This window comes from Megalops cyprinoides, chromosome 11 (assembly GCF_013368585.1).
Source record: "Megalops cyprinoides isolate fMegCyp1 chromosome 11, fMegCyp1.pri, whole genome shotgun sequence".
Taxonomy (NCBI): Eukaryota; Metazoa; Chordata; class Actinopteri; order Elopiformes; family Megalopidae; genus Megalops; species Megalops cyprinoides.
The window spans coordinates 25,935,430-25,960,133 of NC_050593.1; the positions used below are offsets into that span (position 1 = coordinate 25,935,430).

Below are 24,704 nucleotides of genomic sequence, written 5' to 3' on the forward strand. Positions count from 1 at the left end.
AGTATTTTACATAATATTCTTCAAATTTTTTCCAAACCATAACACTCCAGGTATACGTCTATCCACAGATTTACCTCTGTCAAGTTACAACCCCAATAAAACATACTTTCCCACATTTTGATACATTTATACCAATAAAATCTCAACATTATTTAAGATGAAAATATGCAACATATGTCACCATCTGATATTTTCCAGGAAAATTTAGAGAACAAATGTATCCCATGAAAACAGGCAGGCAAGGGTTGCAACTTTTAAGTTCGTTTGTCATTAACAGGTGAAAGGCGCCTGTGTTGCATCAAATTTGGTTTGGCGTCAGATTTGGTTACACCAGTGTCCTCCAGCAACACGCTTCCAAAGCAGTCATAAGAGAGATGAGAACTGTACATCAGGAAATAAAACCCGCTTTGAGGGACCTTATCAGCAAATCACAGCAGGATGAAGTTAACACGCGAGAACAACTAAATCTCCGTCGATGACAGCACTTCTGCTTTAGTTGCTAATTTGTTTAGGGGGCAACGCCTCTTTCACTAGGGAAACTATTGAAAAAATAGTAAGTTTAAAAGCCCATGCAAAGGTGCTTTGTCTGGCAGTAGCAAATGAGTAGCACCCTTATTCCGATTCGTCAACTATTTCCGGATAAACTATGACCCGACGTACAAATATTTAGATACTTTTAACAAATGAAGAATAAATTACAAAATTATTCAAAACTTTCTGCCCAGGAATCAGCACCAGAAATGCAAAGATTCAATGTCGTAATAAGTGACGAAAAGCATCGCAATCTCGAATTGCTAGGTTTTTTATGCTTTCCTTATTCTGAGAACTTCGTCACTTTTCGCCAGCTGTCTCCGATAGGTAGCTGCAACCTTTTTTCGATTTTTAACTAAATTCCGCTTAAATTGCACGTGTGATTTTGTTTGCGGCCGCGCAGACCAGATGACTCGTAAATGGACCGTGCTGCATGTTTATAAAATTAAAATAACGTCATTCTTACAAGTAATGCAAATAATTGTGGTAGCGCGGGGTGTGTAGTTTTGTATCTCGGGGCTGGGATTTCGGGTTAAATATTCAAAATGGCGGATGGAGGAGCAGCGAGTCAAGATGAGAGTTCGGGACCAGGTAATCATTACAGCATTTTACATATTCATATTCATATTCAAACGCTCTTTCTCTCAACTCGGATCGGACGGGAAAGAATCAAAACAACAAAAAACTTTGCATAATTTAATACAAATCCGCAGCGTTATAATTAATTCATGGTTCGCTAGCTGGCTATCTGTTTCTCAGACCGCGAGGGGGAAAATGGGACGGTGCAATGGCAAATTTATAGGAAAAAAAATCAGTCCTTGTGAGATTACAACGCGCTGAGCACGTTACATATTCATATTCCTGCCCAGTAACCGCGATTTAGCATATTTTATTAGTAATCACCGCCATGGCTGTGTAATTTATTTGATGTATTCTGAAAGGTGATGTTAAATGTTTGCTGGCTAGCAAAGGCTAAACGCACGCTAGCTTAGCTAACTGACTGCTTTGTGTTTGATACATTGCGGGGGGACCATTAGCTAGCTTAGCTGCCTAGCGAGAAAGCTGCCTTGCGTTTACATATTCATTTGCTCGTCAGGAGCCCTGCATATTTTGTCATCGTGTTTACATTGTAAATATAAACTGTGGAGGGAAGGCCTGCGTGTGTATGATGCTGATGACAGCGCTGTTTTATGTGCCACTTTCCCCCATCCCTTCTTTGTGCCCTTTTTGCAGCAGGGCGTTCAGCTTGCTCGGTTATTCATTCACGGATCCCTCCGGAGGGCGCCGAGTTCAACATTAACATGATGCGACATAAGCTAGCCACAGTATTTCTCTACAAGTAGCTAGCTGTCTTGATCTTAACTCAAGTGCTTTGTGGTAGAGAGAGAACAATAGTTGGTCTGAAACTATCTGAACGTCTCTCCCGTTTCCATGTAACTAGTCAGCAGACGACCATCGGTTTGTTTTGATAGCCAGCTAACAGCTAGCTATTTAAGTTCTATGGATGCTAGGAAGGGCTACGTATGTAAAATAATTCTGGCTACTTTATTTGATCTCACTAACTAACAGGGACACCATGGGTTAAACGATAAAAACGAACAGCTCAGTGGAAACTGGTGGTGCGTTTTGTTGTATTGTTGCAACTACTTTTGTTACTTGACTAGGTACTTCGCTAGTGTATATATACCAACACTAACGGTAACGTTAACTATTTAAATAGACTACTTGTATAAAATACTTCTTGTGTAGGTAAGGTTTGTTGACTAGGTAGGTAGTGTAATCTAACGTTAGCTGATTATTCTAACTAGTTAACGTATTTATTTTGCACCGTTAATAAGATGTAGTAATTGGTACTTTGATGATGCCCGTTTACCTTTTGTAGCTAAAGTTCTCTTGCTGAAACATATCTTTAAAAGACCGTTATTTGTTACCAAATATAGAAAAAAGTGCATGAAGACCAACAAAAGCACTGTTAGCTCTGTAACTCGTCAGGTGGCAAGCTGACTGATGTTAGACAATTCAGTGTTAGTATGGCTAACTTAGCAACCTAGCCAACTTAAATCCTGTTTCTCCCCACCTTTTAAAGTTGCTGTTGTTTAAAGAGGAAAACATACCACTTTGTTTTCGGTGGTTAGCTGAAGTTGTCAGGCGGCTAACTAACTTTAAGACTGTTAGGCGAACAGCAACAAGAGACTTAAACTGACTGGCTAACCTTTGAAGCTAGCTAACATTAGCCTAGTTGCAGTTTTTTGTCGAGGCTATCCAGCACAAAGCGCAAATGTTTGTCTGGCCAAATAGCTGGCCGACAGCGTAATGTGATTTTGTCTCTGAATGCCCGCTAGCTAACTAATGTATTATTTATTTGACTCTAACGCTTCTAAGGTTGTATGTGCCTGCAATACCTCGACGCAAGATAAGCCATAAGTTACAATCGTTGTATGGGTGGTGTTTGTTTACAATGACTGAATACATTACAGCGTCTCATTAGAATTTCTAATTTGGGGAGGTTTCTCTTATTTAAAATGGCCGAATTGATCTCCGCCTCTCATGTTTAGTAATTTTTATCGAAAGCAATGCTGCGTCCGTGTTTACAGTTGGTTGTATTTGGTACAGAACCATGTGCATCCGAGGTTTAAGTTGGCCTGCAAACGTTCATCATTGCTTTTTTTATTGCAGAAATAAGGCCTGCTCTGTCGTTCGGTGCTCAGCTCTTTCACGCAAGGCCGAGGCTTCGTGTGGGAAAGCGGGCCTCGGTGGTTTTTATTTATTTATTTAGCCAGCTAGCTAACGCTTGTTAGCGGTACGCTTTGAATATGCCCGATCCACCCTCCACAGTCCGTTCACCTAATGCTAAAAGAGTGTTTGGGAAATGCATTTCTGTTTTACGAAATGAAAAGGGTCTAACATTGGGTAGCTATCGAGACGGGTACAATTCGAGCCGGCTTTTCTTGCAAACATTAGACAAGTCATTAGCTTGCTTGTTAAGGAGGTAACTAGGTGAACGAAGTGGTATTTTAAGAGTTAAACGTATCCAGCATAGCAAGGTATAAAGCCAGCTGTCTTTGTTATTTTTAGCTGGTCATTTCCAGTCCTTCCCTTCACATTTAGTGAATTCCCTTTATTCGAATCCAGTAGTTAACTGATTTCCATAAGAGGAAACAACGGGTTTTTGTTTCAAGCAATGATTTGTGTATTTTTGGGTTATTTTGTCGAAAATGTAATTATTTTCTGAACTTTGCTTTCTGTCTGAAAAGCAAAGATCGGCGTACGCTGTTTTTTTGTACTTAAGATTAATTTGGTCAGCTGCCGTTCCCAGTGGACCGACTGTGTCCCGTGTGCTCTGGAGTACTAATGCAGTTTAAATGATTACCTTACGTTACTTTATTTAAAGAATGCAGTATAGATGCGTGGAAGTTACTCTCATTCAGACCCTGATCTCTCACCAACTCTTATGCACTTCTCTGCAGGGTAACATTTATTAAATGAACGATTAGAAGATGCTGATTTGCCTGTAGTTTTGACTTTGTGGTCTTTCTTCCCCCAGCGAGCCATACGTGAAATAAAGAAAAAGTCTCGGTTTGCTTGTTTTGCTCATGTCTTCACTACTTGGCACATTTGGCTGAGAAACAAATTGTGTGCTGATCGTGAAATGTGCTTTTTAGAAGGTAGGATTTGACAGCATCACATACAAGTAGCCAGAGTCATGGTGTGATTGTACATTTCTCCCACAATTAGAAAGCAGGTGAGAGAAGCATTGTTTCATGTTTGATGGAAAAGACAGTTTTACAGCAAATCTGTCCCTGCCAACCAAAACAATGATAGCATGTGTTGATAGTTGTACCTACTGTGGCTGATTAGGCAGATGTCTCAGAACGTACATTTGGCACAACAGATGACAAGTGTATTCCAAGTTGTAAGAACAGTATTTTCCTGTTGTATTCTGGAGTTTCTTCAGAGTTCCCTTAAGACCAAAAAAGGTTTCAGAGATGATTTGGCATAAAACCATTTGCATACACATACACAGCTTAATATGAATATTCATACTAGAAAACCTGAATGAAATTATTGTGTTCTGTAATAAGGGAGAAATGTCAGTTTGTAGTTGAAGTGCAGTCCATCAGAATGCAGCACATTTTCCCAGGCACAGCAGAGGCTGCTGCACAGTGTGACCATCAACCTGACATGCCATCAGGGTGCTCCTCTGTTCATTGCTTTGTTGAGGCATTGTTGGGACAGACAGAGGCAGCATACTGGAGTCTGTATGTCAAACTCTGCACCTGTTATCCCCCAGCCGTTGTCTGTCCGTGTTATTTGCTCCGGCAGTTGAAGGACACCTTGCTGTACCAGATGTTACTTCCTCCAGCCAAAGCCTGATGGTTTTATCTGGCATTAGCCAACTAGATTTGCCAGCATTGGCTCATCATAGTAGCACAGTAGAAGCGGGGATGTCTGCACAGCATGGCAGAATCTACAAAAGAGAGCAGGCACTCCAGGGAGTGGCCAGACAGGAATAGCCTGGTGCACAGTACCCTCCTGTGATTGTCCTTGGGTCTGGGAATTTGTCCATCTTACCTGAAAGAGCTTTCAGCTTCTGCTAAAGCAGGCATTCTGCAAAGTCCATGATAGAACTGTATTCAGATTGACATAATCTGAAAACTGTCATTTAGTGGTTATTATTTAGAACGTGTAGCCTAAGTTTAAATGCAAATTTCTATCAGTATATACACTTGGTAAGCAACTTGTTCAGCAGGAGTTTTGTGTCCATTCGTCTGAAGGCTTTGTGTCTGCTGGGGACAGTGCAGGTGTGTGTTTCGGTGCAAGCGTGAGTTGATAGTGTAAGTATGTTTGGTAAGGTACATCAAAGCCTTTTAGAAGCTGCAAATGATAAAAGGGATCTCAGGGCCTTAGAAGCTTGTACTTATAGCACCGTGGACCTTACACAAAAAATGCATGCGGGTGCTGGGTCGGTTCTTATTCAGGGTTGTGTACATCTGTGTGTTTTGTGTTACAGCTGAAATGTTAAAATGTTCTAAGAGGTCCCTTTTGATTTCACCAGTGTGACATTTTCATAATAAGGAGCAGTGGTTTCTCATTAAATGTCAAATGTGTGGTGTCTATTTGATATTTAACTTATAGTAAAAAAACAATCATTACAGCCTGTGTTAAACTATGTGCCAGGGAATGGTGGTGTATCCCATAGTAAGTGTGTGTCATTGTGTGAGTATTACTCTGAGTACTACTTTCTGTTCTGAACTTCAACATGAAAAAAGTCAAGGTTGTTGTAGTATTCTTTTTGGGTTGCTGATTTTTGGGTCTCAGAACATTTGTTAGGGTTCAAATGACTGACTTTCCTGTCATATAGGGGGATAGCTGGAGTGTCTGAATTTGAATTGAATGGTGTATTTTATATTGAGTGGTTGACCTTTCTGTGCAAAGGTTAATGGAAACCTTGCATTCTGTTTCAGTGTTCTATCCCTTGCCAGAGGTCATGCATGAACACACATTGCCAATGTTGTGCATGAAAGAATTATGTTTTTTTTCCCTGGTATTTAAATATGCTTCATTTTCTCAGCCTCTGTTCCTGGTACTTCATAAAGAACCTTAGTTTTGTCCTTGCTTTCATATCGGCAACACATTATTCAGTCAGGGCTACAATAAAGGGAGGCTAATTAATTACCAATTTAAAATTCTGTTAATTTAAGTATTTTGCATAATGTATTGTATATCAATTAGGTTTTTGGAACCTTAGCAAAGGCAAAATGCAAATTTATTTTCCTCACATCTGTGTGTTCGGTTTTACTCTCTTCTACAAAGCTCTCCTGGCTTGAATTTTTTTTGCACTTTTTGAAGAGCGCTGTAGTCATGGTAACAATAATGTTGAAATAAAGAAAGTGACAGTTCTGAGTTGTTTTTTTAGTAGGAGCTATTTCAGTTATTTTTGCATTTTCCTTCTGTTTTGTAGCCAGTTGTTTAGTGAGGAGAAGAAGTCTGAATGAAAAAAATAACCAGGTATCACATGTGTCATGTCTCTCTGCAGTGATAGTGTGACTGAAACAGAAGTGAGTTTGGAATGCCGCTGTCTGAAAGGATGTCTAAACCTCTCTGTCTTCAGAAGAAAAACTTCTGTTACTGACAGTGACACGGCACAGTTCCAGAAGCACCCTAACTTATGCTTGACTTCAAAGCCTGTCCTAAAATCCCAAATTAACTTCTGAAATGAACAGCAGCGAAAATTTAAATATGCTAATGTACTCCTTCCTCCCTCTGTGTACATGTATATGCATGCAGAACCTTCTTAACGGATTTGAATGATAATGTTGTCTTGCTTATTGTGCAGTAGTGTTTATTACTTGTTGTGAAGTAGTGCAAAGTTATTTATCTCTGGGTATGCTGAGTGCCTGGCCCCTCTGGTCCCAGGAGGAATTGGGTCAGCGTGCATTTGGACGGAATTGTTTGCATCCCCCCACTGGCATATCTCCTCTACCATTCTAAGGGCCAGTGTCACAGCAGTGTTTAGGACTGTGTCTGTGTGTGCCAGTGTGTTCGACTGGCCTCCTTCCCTGACTCTCGCTGTAACACCCACACTCTGGCCTCCTGCCACTTACCCTCACTGCTGCGCTGGGGTGGAATTCCTTTCCGTTGCAAAAAAAAAAAAGCTATCCAATTAATATGCTAATGAGCTGATAAATATTTATGGTAGATTTAAATTACGAAGAAAGCTTTCAGTGCTCTGCGCGTAATGAATTGCTCGCAGGACTTCAAAGCGCGCACTGCGGTGCTAACGAGGAAGGCAGATTTGCATACGGCTTTAATCAGCTGCATACTGATTAAGCCTCATTATGGGAGCTGCCAGCTGCAATCTTTGTTTCTATTTTATTCCAGAAAAAGGCCAACTTTTTTCCACACTGGGGTTGTCTTGACGATCACACCATGCTGTGTGAGGTTGCTTTCTGAGAGGAGAAGAGAAAGAGCGGCAGGGATCTGCTCACAGAGAATCGCAGCTTCAGAATTCTCTCTGTACCTCACCATTTTTCAGCACTGGTCGCTGTGTAAAGGGCCCTTGAGAGTCAGGATTGTGTCCTCGGTCCTCATCGGAAGGTCTAGCGGAGCGGGGGTGGACGCAGTGTCCTTGTCCTCATCAGAAGGTCCAGCTGAGTGGCACTGGTGCCGGCAGTTTGTGGGCCATGCTGGAAACTCTTTTGTAGTTGGTGAGCAAGACTCTTTAATTTACCGGCTGTAATAAAAAGGTTCGGTCATTCATGCGCTCTAGTGCTGTGTGTGTTCTTGAATTGTTCGAGGGTGTGCATGTGTTTGTACGTATGTGTGATGTGGGCGGACAGTGCTCTTAACTACACGGTCTTTGATGAAGGGCTTGGTGTTTGTATGCTAATGGTCCCACTCTGTATGTGTCAGCACAGAGAGTCTTGCTAGGTTGAATGTCCCTTGTTTACCAGAGATTTTAGTTTTAATGCAACTGTTGCTCTGTTCTGGATGGACATATGCACGGCCATTTGCTGTTTCCTTCCTTCCTGTTTCATTAATCTGGTGTTTTGGCATGAGGGGTTCTGTACTGAGGTGTACTTTTTCCTTTACTGTCAGTACAACATGTTTTACTGCTCAGTAACGCTGTGCTTTATTGTGAGGTTTATCTAAATCTGAATATTTCGGCAACTGCGGGGTTTTGCAGTAATGTGTGTTCACTGTTTTCAGTAATGCTGCCTTTTTCCGTAGTGTTTCCTTAAAACTATGAACTATTGAGCGTTCTTTAGTAACACATTATTTCAGTGAATGTACCTTAGATCCATGTGGACAAGAGGAAAGAATGTTTTAACTCATTAGGACCAGGGATGGCTGGTACTGTAATTACACGATTGCTAAGGAATGTCAAACCTCTTTCAGACAGTTTTCCTTATCTTAAGAAATTAGTGGAATGCTGACTGATTATTGCTGCCGTGTTCAGTCTTGGTGTATGGGCAGTTGCATATTCTCAACCGTCACTGTTCAGACCTACTGATCTTTGTCAGATGTATGGGCTAGTATAGATTGAGATAGACTGATGTTTTAATGTGATCTTGCATGCCGTTGCAGCTGCAAGAGGAAGTTTGAGGACACAGCCTAGCCAATGTGTTTGAGGATGTAGCAGGAATGCTGCAGACTTTGGTGTTAGCTGAACCTAGATACTGTTGGAATAGATGAATTTTCACTCTGGAGGAAGACTGTCTGAGATACTAGAGGTTAAAGAGTAGTGAATGTGTGTGGCACCTGCTCCAAAGCTGATGCCTGGTGAACAAACGGCAAGTGTTCAGACTTTGGAGGCAGAGGATGTCAGCTGCTGCAGCAGGTGGGTGCTGCACACTGGCCTTAAACCCATGAGAGGCATCTGCTGTTTGCACCGGTGTTATTGCATTGGCTTCAACAGCGGCAAAATGTCAGTGTAATGAGCCATTTTTGCCAGGACATTTCTGTGTGAGAAATGAAATTCATGAAGAAACCTCCCACACAGGGCTTTAAGGCACTGTTCTGCAGCCAGTCAAAAGAAAGGCTAGTTGATGATGACCAGTTGTGTTAAAAGCAGCGGTGAAATGAGGCACTGGCAGTGCGATGCACTGCCCACTGATGGTGATTAGTTTCAGTCCAGTCCAGTCTCATAAACAGTATGTTTCTGCCACAAGACACCCTGGAAATTAATTATTTGAAAGGTGTGTTTGGAAGATGAATTGATGGTAGTTGGTTATAAATGGATGAGTGGGACACAATGAGGTAGGAGAGGGTGGGCTGCACTGCATACAGTAGGAGATGAATAGGGTAGGGGATGAGAGAGGGGGGGCAAGGTTTTGTTGCTATATGAAAATCTATCCACATTTTTGGGTCTTTAAGTGCTGAAGAGCAGAATTATTGAAGTGTACAGTTTGTGAGTGCAAGGCAGAAGTGCAGTTTTATTTGAATGCTGTAAGCATGGCGTGGCTTCTCGGTGTGCCACTACATTAAGCTGGCCATTTCACTCTGATAAATTACTGTTTTAGCATCATTCAGGAAAGGCATTATATCTGTGTACACAGTCCTGACAGGCCCTTGAGTCTTTTTACATTTGCATGGTGTTCAGTCTCACATAAAGGATTGGACTTTGTCATTTTCTTTGAATGATATTTTTTCTGTGGTTTTCTGCATAGCGGTGGGTTTTCCTCAGTCGGATCCGTCAACTCCTTTTACGCATCTGCCTAAGAGTTTGGTGCTGTTTTTCCACTAAAAAGGCAGGGTCAAATTAAGGGAATGCTGTATGTTATGCTTTTATTTGCTTCTGGGTGCAGTCAGTCTTACTTTTTGCCCCCAGTATGCATGTCTTGTAGCTGTCATGTACCCCACAGGTTCAATATGTCTCTAACTGGCTTAGGAAGAACTGTCAGGTGTTTGACTGCACATGCACAGTAGTATTGTGGGAAAATGGGCCCTGTTCGCTTCCATGTACTTCCGTCTGTCCTGTTCAATTGACTGGCGAAGTCCAGATGATCCTGCAGTTGGGACTAGTCAGCTTGACGTCTTACACATTAGTCATGCATGCATACACATCACAGTCATGCATGCCTACACACACTTGCTAATCCGACCAGGAACTGTTCTTCTGTGTTGCAGTGCTAGTTCCTTGTTTATTTTTTTCAAATAACACAGATGATTTGGTTAATGTTTCCCATATAAATTCAGAACTAGTGGATCTGTGTAGTTTAAACCTATGTCCTTGAACAAGCAGAATAATTTTTTTGATCTAGGAGCATTTTTAAGGGACTGTTGATCTTGTGCACACAGTTTAGAGCGGGCACTGCCTGACCTGTTTGTGGAGTCCAGAGACTGATTGGAAAACCCCCACTGAATACACACCTGAATGAAAGGACTTTTCACATTTAATTCTGTATGCTTTTCTAGGTACATTTGTGAAATTAAAAAAAAAAGTTATTTAAAAGTAGCTTTGTAATCCTTGTTGACCTAGTAATTGTTATAATAAGAGTTGTCCAGCATTTACAAAATATAAGCCATCCAGTGTTTGGATGAACAGGAAATTATGTTTCTATTTACTGCACTTATTCTGTGCTTTAATTTTACACCTGCCTGCAATGAGCGTTCAGCATTTTCTGACTGGTTGCAGAGCGCCTGAGAGTGGTGGGGTGATCATTCCCTGGCCGACCGACCCACCCCTGTCCTCCACTGATCAAAGCCGGTTTGTTCTGCCACTGTGGGGTTTTTGTCATTGTCCGCAAATGACACGGCTGGTTTCGAACCCAAGCCTAGGGCTCAGCCTACACTCAAAGCAAATGCTTTGCCAATTGAGCCACTTGTGGGAAGCTTTGAATGTGAGGATCTTTGAAGTTTGGAAAATATTTTGAATTGATTTTCTTTTTTTTTTGTTGAGATTTGGTCATTGTACTAGACAAGTAGTCAGCATCATTTGGTTTTCTGAGACAGCTTTTAGCCATTTCTGAGAGTGTTGTAACAGCTTTTCCTTTCCCTGTTTTGAAACAATATAGTCTTTGGTTCCACTGTGCCACATGTGCATGATCTTAACATTCTGACACATTTATTTTGATTGTGCTGAATGGCGCTTTGTACAGTGTTTGTTTTTTTTTATTCAAATGCCACATTCATAATTCTGGAATTACCCCTGGGCTAAAATTGTGCAGTAGTTTTACAAAGTAGAGCTGGATTATTACATAGCGGGATGAATGGTTCACCTGCAGCCTTGTATGGTTCTGTTTCAGAGTCAAGAATGAATAATCCGTCAGAAACAAGTAAAGGTCCAATGGAGACTGGAAATGCAAGCACAGGTGAGGTCACTGTGGTGTTTCTTGGAATGGATTTACTGTGCATCCTACCTCACCTTTTGAACTCTACCATTCTGCGGTTTGCTTGGTCTTACTTGTTCTGTGGCTGGTTCCTTATCCACTGTATTATTGTCGCTTCTTTTACCTCCAGGTGCCCAGACAAATGGACTGGACTTTCAGAGGCAAGCTGTGCAGACGACAAGCGCGATCACCAATGCGCACACACAGGCCCTGCTACAACAGGTAGATGCACATCTGCTCAGTTTCAAAGCATTGAGCCACAAACAGCCCCATTGTTGTTATTCCTAGATGCGAAAGGTCTTGTCTGAACCAGAGTGCAGTGCACTTGGTTCAAGTGGGAGATATATACTCACTCCCAGCAGTGTTGAGTGGGCCAGGCATCTGAAGAACTGCTCCCTCCCTAAGCTTGGCAACTGCATCTGAACCTTTAGCTCACCCCCCCCCCCCCCCCCCCCCCCAATGAAAGTGACCTTCCCAGTGATGGAGGGCTGTCCAGGTTTCCATGGCAAAGGATTTGTTGCCCTGACATTAGCTCACTGTTAGGTAGAATGGCAGAGTGCCCTGGTTGTATGAGTTGCACTTTTATATCCTGGGAAGGGGAGTCTCCATAGAAAGTTCAGACAACCCCCTGACAAGGATGCTGTTTTGATGCCAGAACCTGGGGTTTCGACCAGAGCTGATCAGGCCAGCTGTGTTAAAATGTTAATAAGTTTTGCTCTTCCCAACCGCACAGTAAAATTCTGTCTAAAATGCTTTCCAAAATGCGCTTAATTGGGAAAAAATGTTTTGTTCACCAGGTAGAGCAGTTGCACTATTGAGACCTGTTGGGTTTTATCAAATTTCCCTGTGAGTACTTGAGCAGGGCCAGTAACATGATAACTAAATGGAGAGGGTAAATAGTTTTGAACAGGAATACTGTAATAGATGATTGTTTCCTTGTAATGTTTGCTGTATTTGGCAGAAGAATGTTGCTGGGTGTTGTTTTGTTTGAACCTTTTGTACACTGTTCCTGAATTTAAATGAGTAAGTACATTGTGAGTAATGTTTTAGTACTGAGAAACTAAAGAATGTCCTGCATGTATTGGCAGACAGACATACTGAGGAAGATGAATAGACATTTATGAATTCAGAATATTACATTTTTATATAATCATTTTATATATATACACACATATGTATATAGGTATAAAAATTGCGTATTATAATGTAGGTCTAGTAACAAACTCAAGGTGACCATCTTAAATGTTGAGACATATACTTTTTGTGGACTTGGGGCACCCAAACTCATGTGTACTGGACCAAAAATCATTGTAAATCCAACACAGGCATGGTTTAGGATTCACATACTCTTATTTTTCGTAGATGGTGTCCAACATTTTACCAGAAGTTGGTATGGGAACCTTGACTGCAAGTGTGATTGTTGCTAACCTCACAGAGCTTGGATATTTAAACTCTCACCAGAGAGGAGAAAGCCTACTTCCAGGCTTTATGAAGAGGTTATGCACAGCAGAGTACATTGGGTCCATGTTGGGTTCAATGGGAGAATGTTAGAGTTTGTCCATGGCACTGATGTTTCTCATAGTGACAAGGTAATTTATCCAACTGTCATAGTGAGGCAGAAAGTGTACCAACCATAATGAACTGATAATATTGCAGTTGACCAACTGACGGCTTTTCGACTCCACAAAAAACAGTTTTATTTGAGAGTGGATAGCTATTTGTAATTTTCCATCAAAAATGCAGCTAGCCGGAGATCTTGCTGCTGTGGAGCTCTCGCTCTACAGGGACTCTACCAGGAATAAGCAGGAGTGATATCAGCATGGTATGCTAATGAACTGTTCTGCAGTTGCTTGGAAACAGGTGGTGGAGAATATGCAAATCTATGCAGAATTTGTATGCACTGCATAACCACTTTTTAATTAACGCTGCACCCCCACCCCTACACACACCCATCAAATATGTATGTGTTAAAATACATGGAGAAATTCAAAAGGTACAATCAGTCTTGCTTTTGTCCAGGCCAAAAAGGTCCTCTTCCATTACTTGTCAAAGGCCAGCACTACTGAAATAAGTTTTTGACTTGCTATTTTCAAAAGATACAACTATAGAGGCTGGCTAAGATTTGTGTTGCTGGGCCATGAGAATGTTGCTTGATTAGCATTGCTGTAGCAGTCAACTGAATTAATGTAGGGTGCTCAAACATTATGCCCTAAACAACAGAAGGAACCAAAAGGGCAAAAAAAGAATCAAACATGGCTTTGTGTTTTTGGTTGCTGTTTTTAAAAAGCCTACCTACAATCACAAAGGCGAAATGCAGTTATGAGCACCCACTATCACTAGCTTAGGGCTTAGTTAAGGAAGAGCACATTACTATTCCTTCTGTTGGTTTTCAAATAGTAATGGCTTACTTAATTTTGTTATCGGGCAGGAATGTCATTACATGTGTCATTACATGCAGTTAAAAATATTGAAGCGCTTATCCGCAGTTGTTTGTTTGAAATGTTACGGCAAATCAGGACAGTAAGCTTTAAAGACGTACAGAAATGTTCATAGAATATTTTCCAACACTGTATGATGTGTGCACAGTTGGCTGCTGTAATTCCAGATAGAGTGTGAAGCTCCTGCGATTTTAATGGACTGTGCAGGAGAAAATGGAGCTTTAGTGATAATGCCCTGATGGCATGCAGGCAGAATGAAGGAATAGTTACAGTTAGAAAGAAGGTATGAATGTTGCGAAACGCCGCAGAGCAGGTTATAAGACTCCCCCTTAGATGCTTAGGTGCTGTGATGGTGTCTGAAAGTGCAGGAGGGCCACAGAATGGCAGTTTCTGACAAACCTCTCGGGAACAAACTTCCTATCTCAGTTTGCTAACCAACCGATGGGGCTCACAAAATGTCGCGTTTGGCTACATTTTCTGCATTCCGTTGACCAAAGATATATTTGACAATTATGTGTTTTGTTCCACAAGGGATACAAACTACTGAACAGTTGACATTCAAATTTGGCTCTCTGTAACATAACATTAGGCAAACGTGCAAACCAGATAACTGCAGGCAGCAGCAATTACATTCTTCACTTGTTATGTGGCAATGCATACAAAAAGTGGCTCTCAAGAAATTTTTCAGATGATATTGTTAGTGAAATAAGTACTCAACTATTTATTTATTTTTTTGCTTGAAGCTGCTGTTGAATACAAACAGTCATGTAGTGTGAGATTTTCTGTGTAATGTGCCAGTCTTGACCCACAGTAACAATGTAGCTAAAAGAAATACCCTTTTTGCTCCCAAACTCAGTACAAATTCATATGTACATTCATTGTTTGGTTTGACATGGCTATGAATAACTGAAAAATGAAATGAAATTCATTTCTAAAAAAATGATGAAAAGCCTTAACGGAACATAATACATAATGGCTGAAAGTCCCACTGAGAGAACATTAGCAAATATTAAAATTTGAAGTTTGTTTTTTCATGGTCTTTCAAGTGAAAAAGCTATGTTTGTGCTGTAGTAGTATTAACAATTGTAGCTGTTCAAAACCTTAATTCCAAACACTGACTTTGATTGTGGATTGTTAAGAGGGCGCCTCTCTCTCTAAAGCTCTCTTCTCTTCATTCAATGGTTTAGGGATCTTAGAGCATATTTATGTTGCAACAAAGGGACAGCATCATAAAAATGATCTCTGTGCCAGTTGTGGTATGGGAGAATCATGAGAACTTTGCCTGAATGTCAAAGTTGACATTTTGGTGTGGTGTAATGCTGCTGTTTTAATTGTATCATATTAGCAGTTTCTCAGAATACCGTAAGTAATTATTTTCAGCTGTTTTCATAAAGTTTATTTTCAAGAACTGGCCAAGTGGGTAATTAAATGGTTGGATGTGACAGCGTACAGTGTTTCATGGTACTTTCCACTCTGCTTCACAGGGATGGAGAGTATATTTTATGCCATCAATCAAAATATGTATTTTTGTAATAGAATTGCTGCTGAGCATTAGGCAGAAACGAGAAACCCCGGGGTCAATCGGGGAAAGGCTTGAAAATGATTTCCTCACCCCAGGAAAGAGTTGAGAGATTCTTGGAAAACGGTGTGAAAGGAACAGACAATGGAATAGCATATTCATCCTGTTTTAAGTGGGAAGCGGATGGTGTTTTGGATTTGGGAGTGGTGCCGATTGTCTGTCCCTCACTCGGGTGGTTTATCTCGGGGGTTTTTTCATTCACCATCTTAAACCAAACCCAGAGTGGCATGCAACCATACGAATAGTATGTGGAATGCATACTGGTGTCTGAACCTCAGGTGAATCCCTGCCCCTTCAACCCTGACCCTTGTGTGTTCTGGTTGTAGTCTAAGTCGGAGGATTCGGGGGACCCTCCAGCCTCCAGCCAGCTGGCGACGCTGCCCCAGACGCAGCTGATGTTGGCCGGGGGACAGATCGCCGGAGTAAGTGTCATGTTGCTTGACCCAGAGCTTGGTGATGTGATAGAGTAGCGCTCCCTATCTTGGCTCTGTCGTACTGTGTCAGCACTGGCATTCTGGCATTTAAACTCGTGGTTTTTAGCAGCCTGTAGGATGGACCCCCAGAATGTGTTGGCAAATGCTATATTTTATAAAGTGTTTGCATGGGGACTGCACCCTGAAAAGCAGACGTAATTTGGTGGGGATGAGAGGGGGGTGGGCATTGCTTTACTCGTCAATCTCTTACCAAATCAAGCATGTGAATTGCATGGTCATGCAATATGCCTGTCCTCATCTGTCAATCACATGGTCTGTGTGTCCCTGCCTGAACCTGCCAATCATCCTATCTCTAGTCTACATTCTGTAGACAGGTCACAGCTGCTGCTGGGATTCCGTTGTCTGCTGTGAGCAGCCCTCTCTGGGAATGAATCAGTTAGGAAAATTGGCTGGTGAATGTTTATTCATTGGTTGTCTATGGAAATGGCTGAGCGTAATCATGATACTGAGCGCTCACCAAATCACATTTGATGGATTGCCTTATTGTCTCTCTACCCGCTGAGGCTCATTACAGAACACAGTTCTGGGAACACAATAGAGCACTCTGCTGTGTGAGTACCAGGCCCCCGGCACTTTCCGCCCCCATCAGCTGGCCCCTCGGTAGCTTTTGCACTCTTTTGTGTCATGAATGGAAACTTCACATGAAAGAAAGTTAATCTGACCCTGGATCAGTGCTGAGGGTTCTGACCAATGACATCACTGCTGCGCTGACTACTTTTTAAAGTGACACCCAGCAACAGGTGATTACCCTGCACCTACTTCTGTTCCAAAATTTCCACCATGTTGGTGTCCACCTGGGGCTTCCTCCCTCTTAGACTTTTCCTTTGCATAATGTTTCATATAGGACTTTCCCCCCTTCTCTCTTGTGCACATCCAATCAGCAAGCAATGGGTGGGGGAAAATCTTGTGGAAATAATGAACCAGCATTGTTCTAGATCATTTCCCAGCACAATTCCTGAAAAGAGGTGATGCCCTGGGCTGGCACTGCAAGGGTTGACTCAGTGAAGTGAGGGAGAGGGGAGGAAGACAGAAGGCTTATCCCAGACAGGACAGGGCTCGACCAGAGAGGAATCCAGTAGTGTGCTGTACTCTCCCATCTCATATACGCTGTGCCATCTTTCTCTGCATGCATGCTCGGTGTCAACATCGGTTCCAGAGATGTTGAAGAATCATAACTGTCACGGACCTCACTGCAATAAGGCTGGTAACTGCTGACTGAAGTCTGATGAATTTGTGGAGAGAATCTGTTCACTTCAGCGGCGCTGTGTGACTATGTGAAATGCAGTGTCTGGAAGTCTGGAACAGCAGCAGTTGATAAATAAAACCAAATATTTTGGAACGCTTCCTCTCCCCAGAGTTTATGCCCTATGTATTTCAAAAACTGTTCCAAAGAATCATAATCCCATCTCTTTCTCTCCCGCTGTATCTGATTCTGAGTCTGATTCTGACTCGCACTCTCTCCTTAACTGAATCTGGCTAACTCTCTCTTTTGATAACTGATTTTGACTTGCGCTGTCTCTCTGTAGCTGATTGACTCGCTCTCTCTCACTCTGAATCTGATTCTAATACTGACTGGCTCTCTCTCTCTAAGTGATTCTGACTCGCTCTCTCTCCTCCTGAAACTGATTCTAATGCTGACTGGCTCTCTCTCTCTAAGTGATTCTGACTTGCTCTCTCTCCTTCTGAATCTGATTCTAATACTGACTGGCTCTCTCTCTCCCTCCGTAGCTGACTCTGACTCCCGCTCAGCAGCAGCTGTTGATTCAGCAGGCCCAGGCCCAGCTCCTAGCTGCCGCGGTACAGCACTCTGCCAGCCAGCAGAACAACACCACGGGAGCCACCATCTCTGCGTCCGCAGCCACACCCATCACCCAGCTCCCCCTGTCCCAGCCCATCCAGATCACACCTGTAAGAGCGCGGCCCAAAGCTGCTGTCATCGCTCTACCCTCTTCTGTGCCTCTAATGCTCCTCTAGTGGACAGAACCTGTCTTAGACCTGTAGATCTCAATTCATAGTTAATCCAGTAGTTGCCTGTATGGACCTTTGTCATGTAATTTAGCTGTATTCTGTGTTCTACCTATAATATTGTTGTATTGTATCTCTATAAGTGAAACTGCCCATTTGTGTTCTGTTCATTCCAATTACGCAATCAGTCAATGAAAGTATATATGATGTAGAGCATCGTAAACAGTTTTTTCAGAGATGTTTATATAACAAAACAAAAATGCATGAAAATAGCAAGCAGTAATGATGACAAAATATGATGGGACAGATTTTGGAAATGTATCGGAGAAGGAATTGGTGTAGTTTTCTGCAGTTATCAATACCTGTATGTGTATACCTGTGATATAACTTAATTGCTGTACCTGTGTCATATCTATATTAGCATTTCCTTTGTTATACCTGTATTACTGTACCTGTCTCCACCTGTGATATACCTGTATTAGTGTGCATGGAGTAACGTGTGTCTCCTTGTTCTCCCTGTGCTTCGGAGGACCTGCAGCAGCTGCAGCAGCAGAACCTAAACCTGCAGCAGTTCGTGCTGGTGCAGCCGGGTCACCCCATCGCCACACAGCTGCAGCCTGCGCACTTCATCATCTCGCAGACTCCGCAGGGGCAACAGAGTACGTTCGCGCCCGCCTGCCCGTCACCCGTCCTTCTCTTCAGCTCTTCCCCGTCCCCCTCTTCAGCTCTTCCCCGTCCCCCAGACCTGAGACGAACTCTCCCCTCTGTGCTTTACAGGTCTCCTGCAGGCCCAAAACCTGCTAACTCAACTACCTCAAAGCCAAGCCAACCTCCTGCAGACTCAGCCAAGCATCACCCTCACCACACAGGTGAGCAGCCGCAGCCCCCAGAATCCCTCCCTAAGCGCCACAATGCATTTTACAATACATCACATTCAATTAGCAGACACTCTTATCCAGAGCGACTTCCAGCAAAAAATTTCAGAAGTGTATCCATTCGAGTTGAAAGAGCATTTACAACTGTTCCTCCACTTTATAAGCCAGAGGGCACACTCCCATTAAGTCTCATTTACTTTCAGACATGGGCCTAAGAAATGCATGCATTACAATTTTCCATCAAACAAAACAGCCATACAAAACCCATAACACACCTCTAAAAATGGGTGCTGCATATCTTCTGTAAACTGTAGAGCCTGGACTAAACTGCTTGTAGACACTACAATTCCCATCATCCCTGTTTTCACTGAGTGTGATAGCTAGAGTAAGCAAGGTGATTGATGGCAGAAGTATGCTCTCTAACCCACAGCCAGCAACACCGACACGCACGATAGCTGCAACCCCCATCCAGCCACTTCCTCACAGCCAGACGACACCAAAGCGAATGGACACGCCCAGTCTGGAGGAGCCGAGTGACTTGGAGGAACTGGAGCAATTCGCCAAGACCTTCAAACAGAGGCGGATAAAGCTGGGCTTCACTCAGGTGAGGGAAGGGCAGGCGAGAGACGCTCCGTCAGCGGATGGGATGGATTTCACAGATGAGGTCTCAGATGAGGACTGCCTGCTGGATTTGCCTCGGTGTTGCAGGATGTGATGGAGTTCTGTTGTTTCTTTGTTTCTTTGTCACAGGGGGATGTTGGCCTTGCCATGGGAAAACTGTATGGAAACGATTTCAGCCAAACCACCATTTCTCGTTTTGAAGCCCTGAACCTGAGCTTTAAAAATATGTGCAAGCTCAAACCACTGCTGGAAAAGTGGCTGAATGATGCAGGTTTGTCTCTTTACTGTCTGACACACAGGTGGAAATCTGGCTGTTATTTTTTGAATTTCAGTCATCCCTAAGTTTTTAATTTCAAATTGAGTTTTTGTGCAGTACACTCTGTGTGAGAGACAGTGATTTTGTTTGTGCGTGTGTGTGCGTGTGCATGTGAGAGACAGTGATTGTGTGTCTGTGTGTCTGTGTCTGTGTGTGTGTGGGTGTGTACAGCCCCTCAGGTGCTTATCTCTCTCCCTCGCTCTGTGTCCCTGCTGTGCGTGCAGAGAATCTGACATCTGACCAGGCCATGACCAGCCCCAGTGCCCTGGGCTCCCAGGCTATGGGCTTAGAGGGGCTCAACCGCCGCCGCAAGAAGAGAACCAGCATCGAGACCAACATCAGAGTGGCCTTAGAGAAGAGCTTTCTGGAGGTGAGCGATATTTCCCATTAGACTGGCCTCTGAGAAAACCATTCCGGGGCTGATCACAGTTCCTTAAAGAGATGCCTCTTGGAAGTGAGCAGTATTTCCTGCCAGTGGGACTTCCAGGTTAATGAGGGATGTGGTGCATTTTTTGTTATATCATTCTCTTATCTGTGTAAGAGAGGCTCCTTTTGAAAAAGATTTTAGAGGTGTTCTGGGGTCTGATGGGAGACCAGCATGCACCTTTACATCATGTCTTCACCCTATGCCATCTGAGCAGTTGCTTTTTGATGCGAATTCATTAGCGCGCAGAAGTAGCGCCCTAGCTGAGATTCAGGGCCACAAACTGACCGCCACTCCACATGCTGAAATGGAATCTCTGGACTTTTGCCCCTTTCAAGCAGAACCAAAAACCTACCTCTGAGGAAATCACGATGATCGCGGACCAGCTGAACATGGAGAAGGAGGTGATCCGCGTGTGGTTCTGCAACCGCCGGCAGAAAGAGAAGAGGATTAACCCACCCAGCAGCGGCAGTGCCAGCAGCACCCCTATCAAAGCAATCTTCTCCCCCTCCGCCCCAATGGTATGTTCCAGTCACAGTATTCCATTCAGAGTGATTTATATACAGTTACTACATCTTATCATATAATTATACACGCTATCAGTTGATACAGTTAGATGTTTACTGAGGCAATTTGGGTTAAGTATCTTTCCCAGGACACAACAGCGGTGACTCATCTGGGAATCTCTCGCAGTCTTTTGGGCTTAGTGCCCTGTGCCTGAACACTACACCACTGCTACCCTGGTGGTTATAGTGTTTCTTTTTTATGATTAAATTTAGAGGACGTACGTTCTGAATCCACTCCTTTTTAATGTCTTTACTTTTTCCGTCCTCTCTTTTTTCCTGCCCCCTCTGTCAACGTCTCTCCCTCTGTTCCTCTCCCAAGGTGCCCAGCACGGCAAGCCTTGTGACCAGTAACACACCGACCACATTGACTGTAAACCCAGTTCTGCCTCTCACCAGCACAGCCGTCACTAGCCTTGCTTTCACAGGTATGTGGAGATGGACGTGTCTATGGTATCCCCTCTGATTTATGCCTCTCTAATTGCCATCACGTGCTTGTAATGTAAACAACAGTACCAGTAAAAAGTTTGGACACACCCACTCATAGAGGGGTTTTTCTTTGTTTTTACTATTTTCTACATTTTAGAATAATAGTAAAGAACAAAACTCAAAACTATGAAATAACACAAATGGAATCATGCAGTAACCAAAACAGTGCTAAACAAACCAAGCCTTATATTTTAGATTCTTCAAAATAGCCAAAAAATATTTTTAAAATTAAAAAATAAAAAAATTTGGAAAGAAATTCGTACATAGGCATCATCTTCACTATTTATGTTTGTCTAAGAAACAAATGTCAGGCATTTAAGCACAGAATCAAAATGTCTTTGAATGCATGTTTCCTGTGATCTTAGTCAGATCTGTCCAAACTTTTGGCTGAGACAGTATATGTTATGAAATGTTGCTGCTCTCATTTCCTCAGTGTTCAGCCATGTTGTAGCAGCTGTAGGGTAGAAAAGCAGGCCTGTGGAGTGGAGCAGTGTCATTATGGGACTGCTACGCTGTTTACTTCTGTCAACGACTAACATTTACAGGAGTCTTTTAGGATCAAGGGAAATTACATCAAAGGGAAAATGACTTCAAAAATTGTAGTGTTAAAAAAAAAAAAAGTCGAGTCCCAATTTGGAGAATCCTCAGGGATGGCTTTGGAGCAGGGGTGGATAGGTGGGGATTCTTGCCTCTCTACAGCAAGGTGCTGTGATCTGCTTAGTTCACTCAGTTTAAGTAACCTGAACTGGCTACGCCTGGGTTTTTAGAGGTTTCTGCGGCCCAGCTTTGACGCTCCTGGTTGGAGTTGCTTTTGCAGAGATACCGTGGCTTTGATTTGATGTGCTGCAGTGCTTTTTGAGCCGTGATTCAAAGGGCCGTGTTTGTCCCAGGCACTACCATCGGGGCTGTGACCACGAACACGGCGTCCGTCATCTCCTCCGCGCCCATGGTGACTTCGGCGGTGACCTCGCCGTCGCTCAGCCCGTCCCCCACGGCGCTGCAGACCACGGGGGCGGAGCCGGGCGGGGGGCAGGAGACGGTGGTGGTGACGCAGGCGCCCTCCTCTCTGGCCCCCACGCTCGGAGCGGGGCAGGTGATGGTGACGGCCCCGGGGCTCTCGGCCGCCCTGCAGGGCGCCACACAGCTGCCCACCAGCGCCAGCCTGGCGGCTATGGCAGCCGCCGCCGGCCTCAACCCCGGCCTCATGGCATCTTCGCAGTTCACTCCTGGGTGAGCCGTCCTGTTTACTGCATTATATTACATCTGTTGAGCAGACACTCTTATCCAGAGCAACTCTCAGCACAAAAGGACAGAAATTTATCCATTCAAGTTGAAAGAGCAGTACCAGTGTCAGACCAGGCTAACAACACTCCCAGGCCAGTGAGTGTGAGCATAACACTATTCAAGCCCTACAACAACTTTAACTTGTGCATCCTGACTAGACCAGGGAAGCCAAGTATACTACCATACCTCAGCCACTAGATCAAAGGCGTTATAAAAAGGTGTTATTAAAGGCGAATATATTCCTGTGTGGACTTCAGTGCATGAATAATAATTAATAATAAATATCGCAGGCAAGAGCACAAACCTAAATGTATCTGTTGATGGAAGTTCAAGACGTTACCTGGCTGGCACTGCAGGCTTTAAAAAATCTGGCAGTGGATAAAACTTTCGAGAACCAGTCAAATATGTTTGATTTTTATCCATCTTTTCACAAACCGCTCTTAAGCCATTGGTCACTGACACCCCATTCACACCACTAACCTATAACATTTCTACCAAATTATGCCGTTCGTAAACACCAGGCAAAAAAAGGTGTGATATCACTCTGAATGGATATCCAGATTGGAAGAAGAGGAGGAAAAAAAAACATTGAAAAGATTTTTTTTTTTTTTAAAACCAGTTAAAGGAAATATGCTGGCCTTGTATAGCGTGGTGCATCACGTAGCTTAAAACGTGACTGTGATGTTTCCCGTCTGTCTGGGCGGATACCTGTCTGTTTGTGTTAATGTCTTGTGGTTTACCTGTCTGTGATGCTCTGTGTGTGTCCCTCTAGTGGGGCCTTGCTGAGTCTGGGTAGCGCTCTCAGTCCGGCTCTGATGAGCAACAGCACCCTGGCCACCATCCAAGGTGTGTGGAGCGGCAAGTACAACCTCTTTTTCTTTGACCTTATGCCCGCATTGCCAAGTTAGTATCAGCAATACTCCATACTGCACTAAGTACCCATGTACACTGTCTGTATACTTCTATACACAATATTTATACACTTTCTATTCACCTCTACCTGTTTGTTAGGCTGTGCTTAACAGCCTGCATAAGTCTACCTCACTAACTGAATGAACACCTATTTTTACAGTGGCAGATGAGAAAATAAAATCTTATAGCTGTGAGTGAATCACCTTGTTATACTAAGTTTTTCTAGAATTTAAATAAAAAATGTCTTCAGTCACGGAGATACAAATTGGCTTGCTGCAGGTTTGCAGAGTCAGATAATTGCAACATTTTACTAAAGTACCACCTTATTTATTTAACAGAGGCCAGTTTCCAAGGAAATTATGTAGCTCACATATTCCCTGTACTTACAGCTGTGTATTGACTGCTGCAAATTTCAGTAAAAAAAAATCAGTACCCTTTCTCAGAGTTACTCCACTACCTTCAGCTATGGCTGTTTCAGGTCTGAGCTGTCTACACAGAAGTCAGTTTCCGTGAAGACTCTGCCGCACTACAGCCTCATAACCTCACACTCCATACAGTGTAGACATCATTTGACAGTGTGGACTGTGTATTATATGTTTAGTACCTTCATGGGTGGTCATTTTTCTCTCCTCCAGCTCTGGCGTCCAGTGGGTCTCTTCCCATCACCTCTCTGGACGGCAACGGGAACCTGCTGTTCGCCAACACCAGCGCTGGCAGCACCCCCAACCTGGTGACCGCGCCCCTCTTCCTCAACCCCCAGAACCTGTCCCTGCTGACCAGCAATCCGGTCAGCCTGGTGTCCGCGGCGGGAGCGGGCGGGACGGCGGGCGGGGCTCTCAACCTGCAGGTCACCAGCGCCGCCCACGGCGACGCCCACCAGAGCGCGGTGACCTCGGCCAACGCTGCCGCGACTACCATCACCACAGCCTCCAAGGCCCAGTGAACTCACGGCCACGCCCACTCCTGTCCCTCAAACCCCCTGCTCCTCATCATCATTATTTAATCACTTTGCTGCCACCAAAAAGAAAAAAAAAACACTGAAAAAGAGGACTTGTATTTGTTTTTGATTTTCTTTTTTTGTGCCCTACCATTTACTCTTCAGCTCCCTTTTTCCTCCAGACTGGGCTGTGACTGGAGGGGTTATTTTTCCCTTTCTTTCCGTTTGCCGTTTGTTTGGTTTTGGGGGGCTGTGTGGCAGCGCGTGCCAGTCACTGTCGTCATCACTGGAGACCAGGAGGTCCTTCCACAGAGGTCAGTTGTCTTGATTTTCTGAGACTGGGCTGACTGGGACTCGACAGTGGGGCCATGTTTGGAAGATAGGAAAATCACTCCCCTTAACTTCTTTTAATGAATTAATTTTTTTTCCATCTTCCTCTTTCCT

General features: G+C 43.5%; 1 protein-coding gene across 4 annotated transcripts; it reads left to right on the top strand.

The window, feature by feature from the left end:
- The first annotated feature begins 836 nt into the window (after positions 1–836).
- On the top strand, positions 837–24,704 carry pou2f1b (POU class 2 homeobox 1b). Of its 4 annotated transcripts, none has more exons than XM_036540391.1 (15): positions 837–1,122; positions 11,280–11,345; positions 11,494–11,585; positions 15,707–15,802; positions 17,603–17,782; positions 18,369–18,498; positions 18,617–18,708; positions 19,145–19,318; positions 19,465–19,606; positions 19,876–20,021; positions 20,414–20,596; positions 20,961–21,066; positions 22,018–22,357; positions 23,184–23,257; positions 23,959–24,704. In XM_036540391.1, exons 1-15 carry the CDS (start codon positions 1,077–1,079, stop codon positions 24,264–24,266), a joined length of 2,175 nt encoding a protein of 724 aa, XP_036396284.1. In that variant the 5' UTR covers positions 837–1,076; the 3' UTR covers positions 24,267–24,704. The 4 variants fall into 4 exon arrangements, with proteins under 4 accessions (XP_036396284.1, XP_036396285.1, XP_036396286.1 ...); XM_036540392.1 differs by having other exon boundaries at positions 18,378–18,498; XM_036540393.1 differs by lacking the exon at positions 15,707–15,802.

What these genes read in the sequence shown, in the direction of transcription:
- pou2f1b (XM_036540391.1), top strand. Translation starts at nt 1,077, where the DNA reads ATGGCGGATGGAGGAGCAGCGAGTCAAGATGAGAGTTCGGGACCAG. An exon ending in GCATCACCCTCACCACACAG is followed by an intron (nt 18,709 to 19,144) that starts GTGAGCAGCCGC and finishes TCTAACCCACAG; the next exon opens with CCAGCAACACCGACACGCAC. An exon ending in TCTTCGCAGTTCACTCCTGG is followed by an intron (nt 22,358 to 23,183) that starts GTGAGCCGTCCT and finishes GTGTCCCTCTAG; the next exon opens with TGGGGCCTTGCTGAGTCTGG.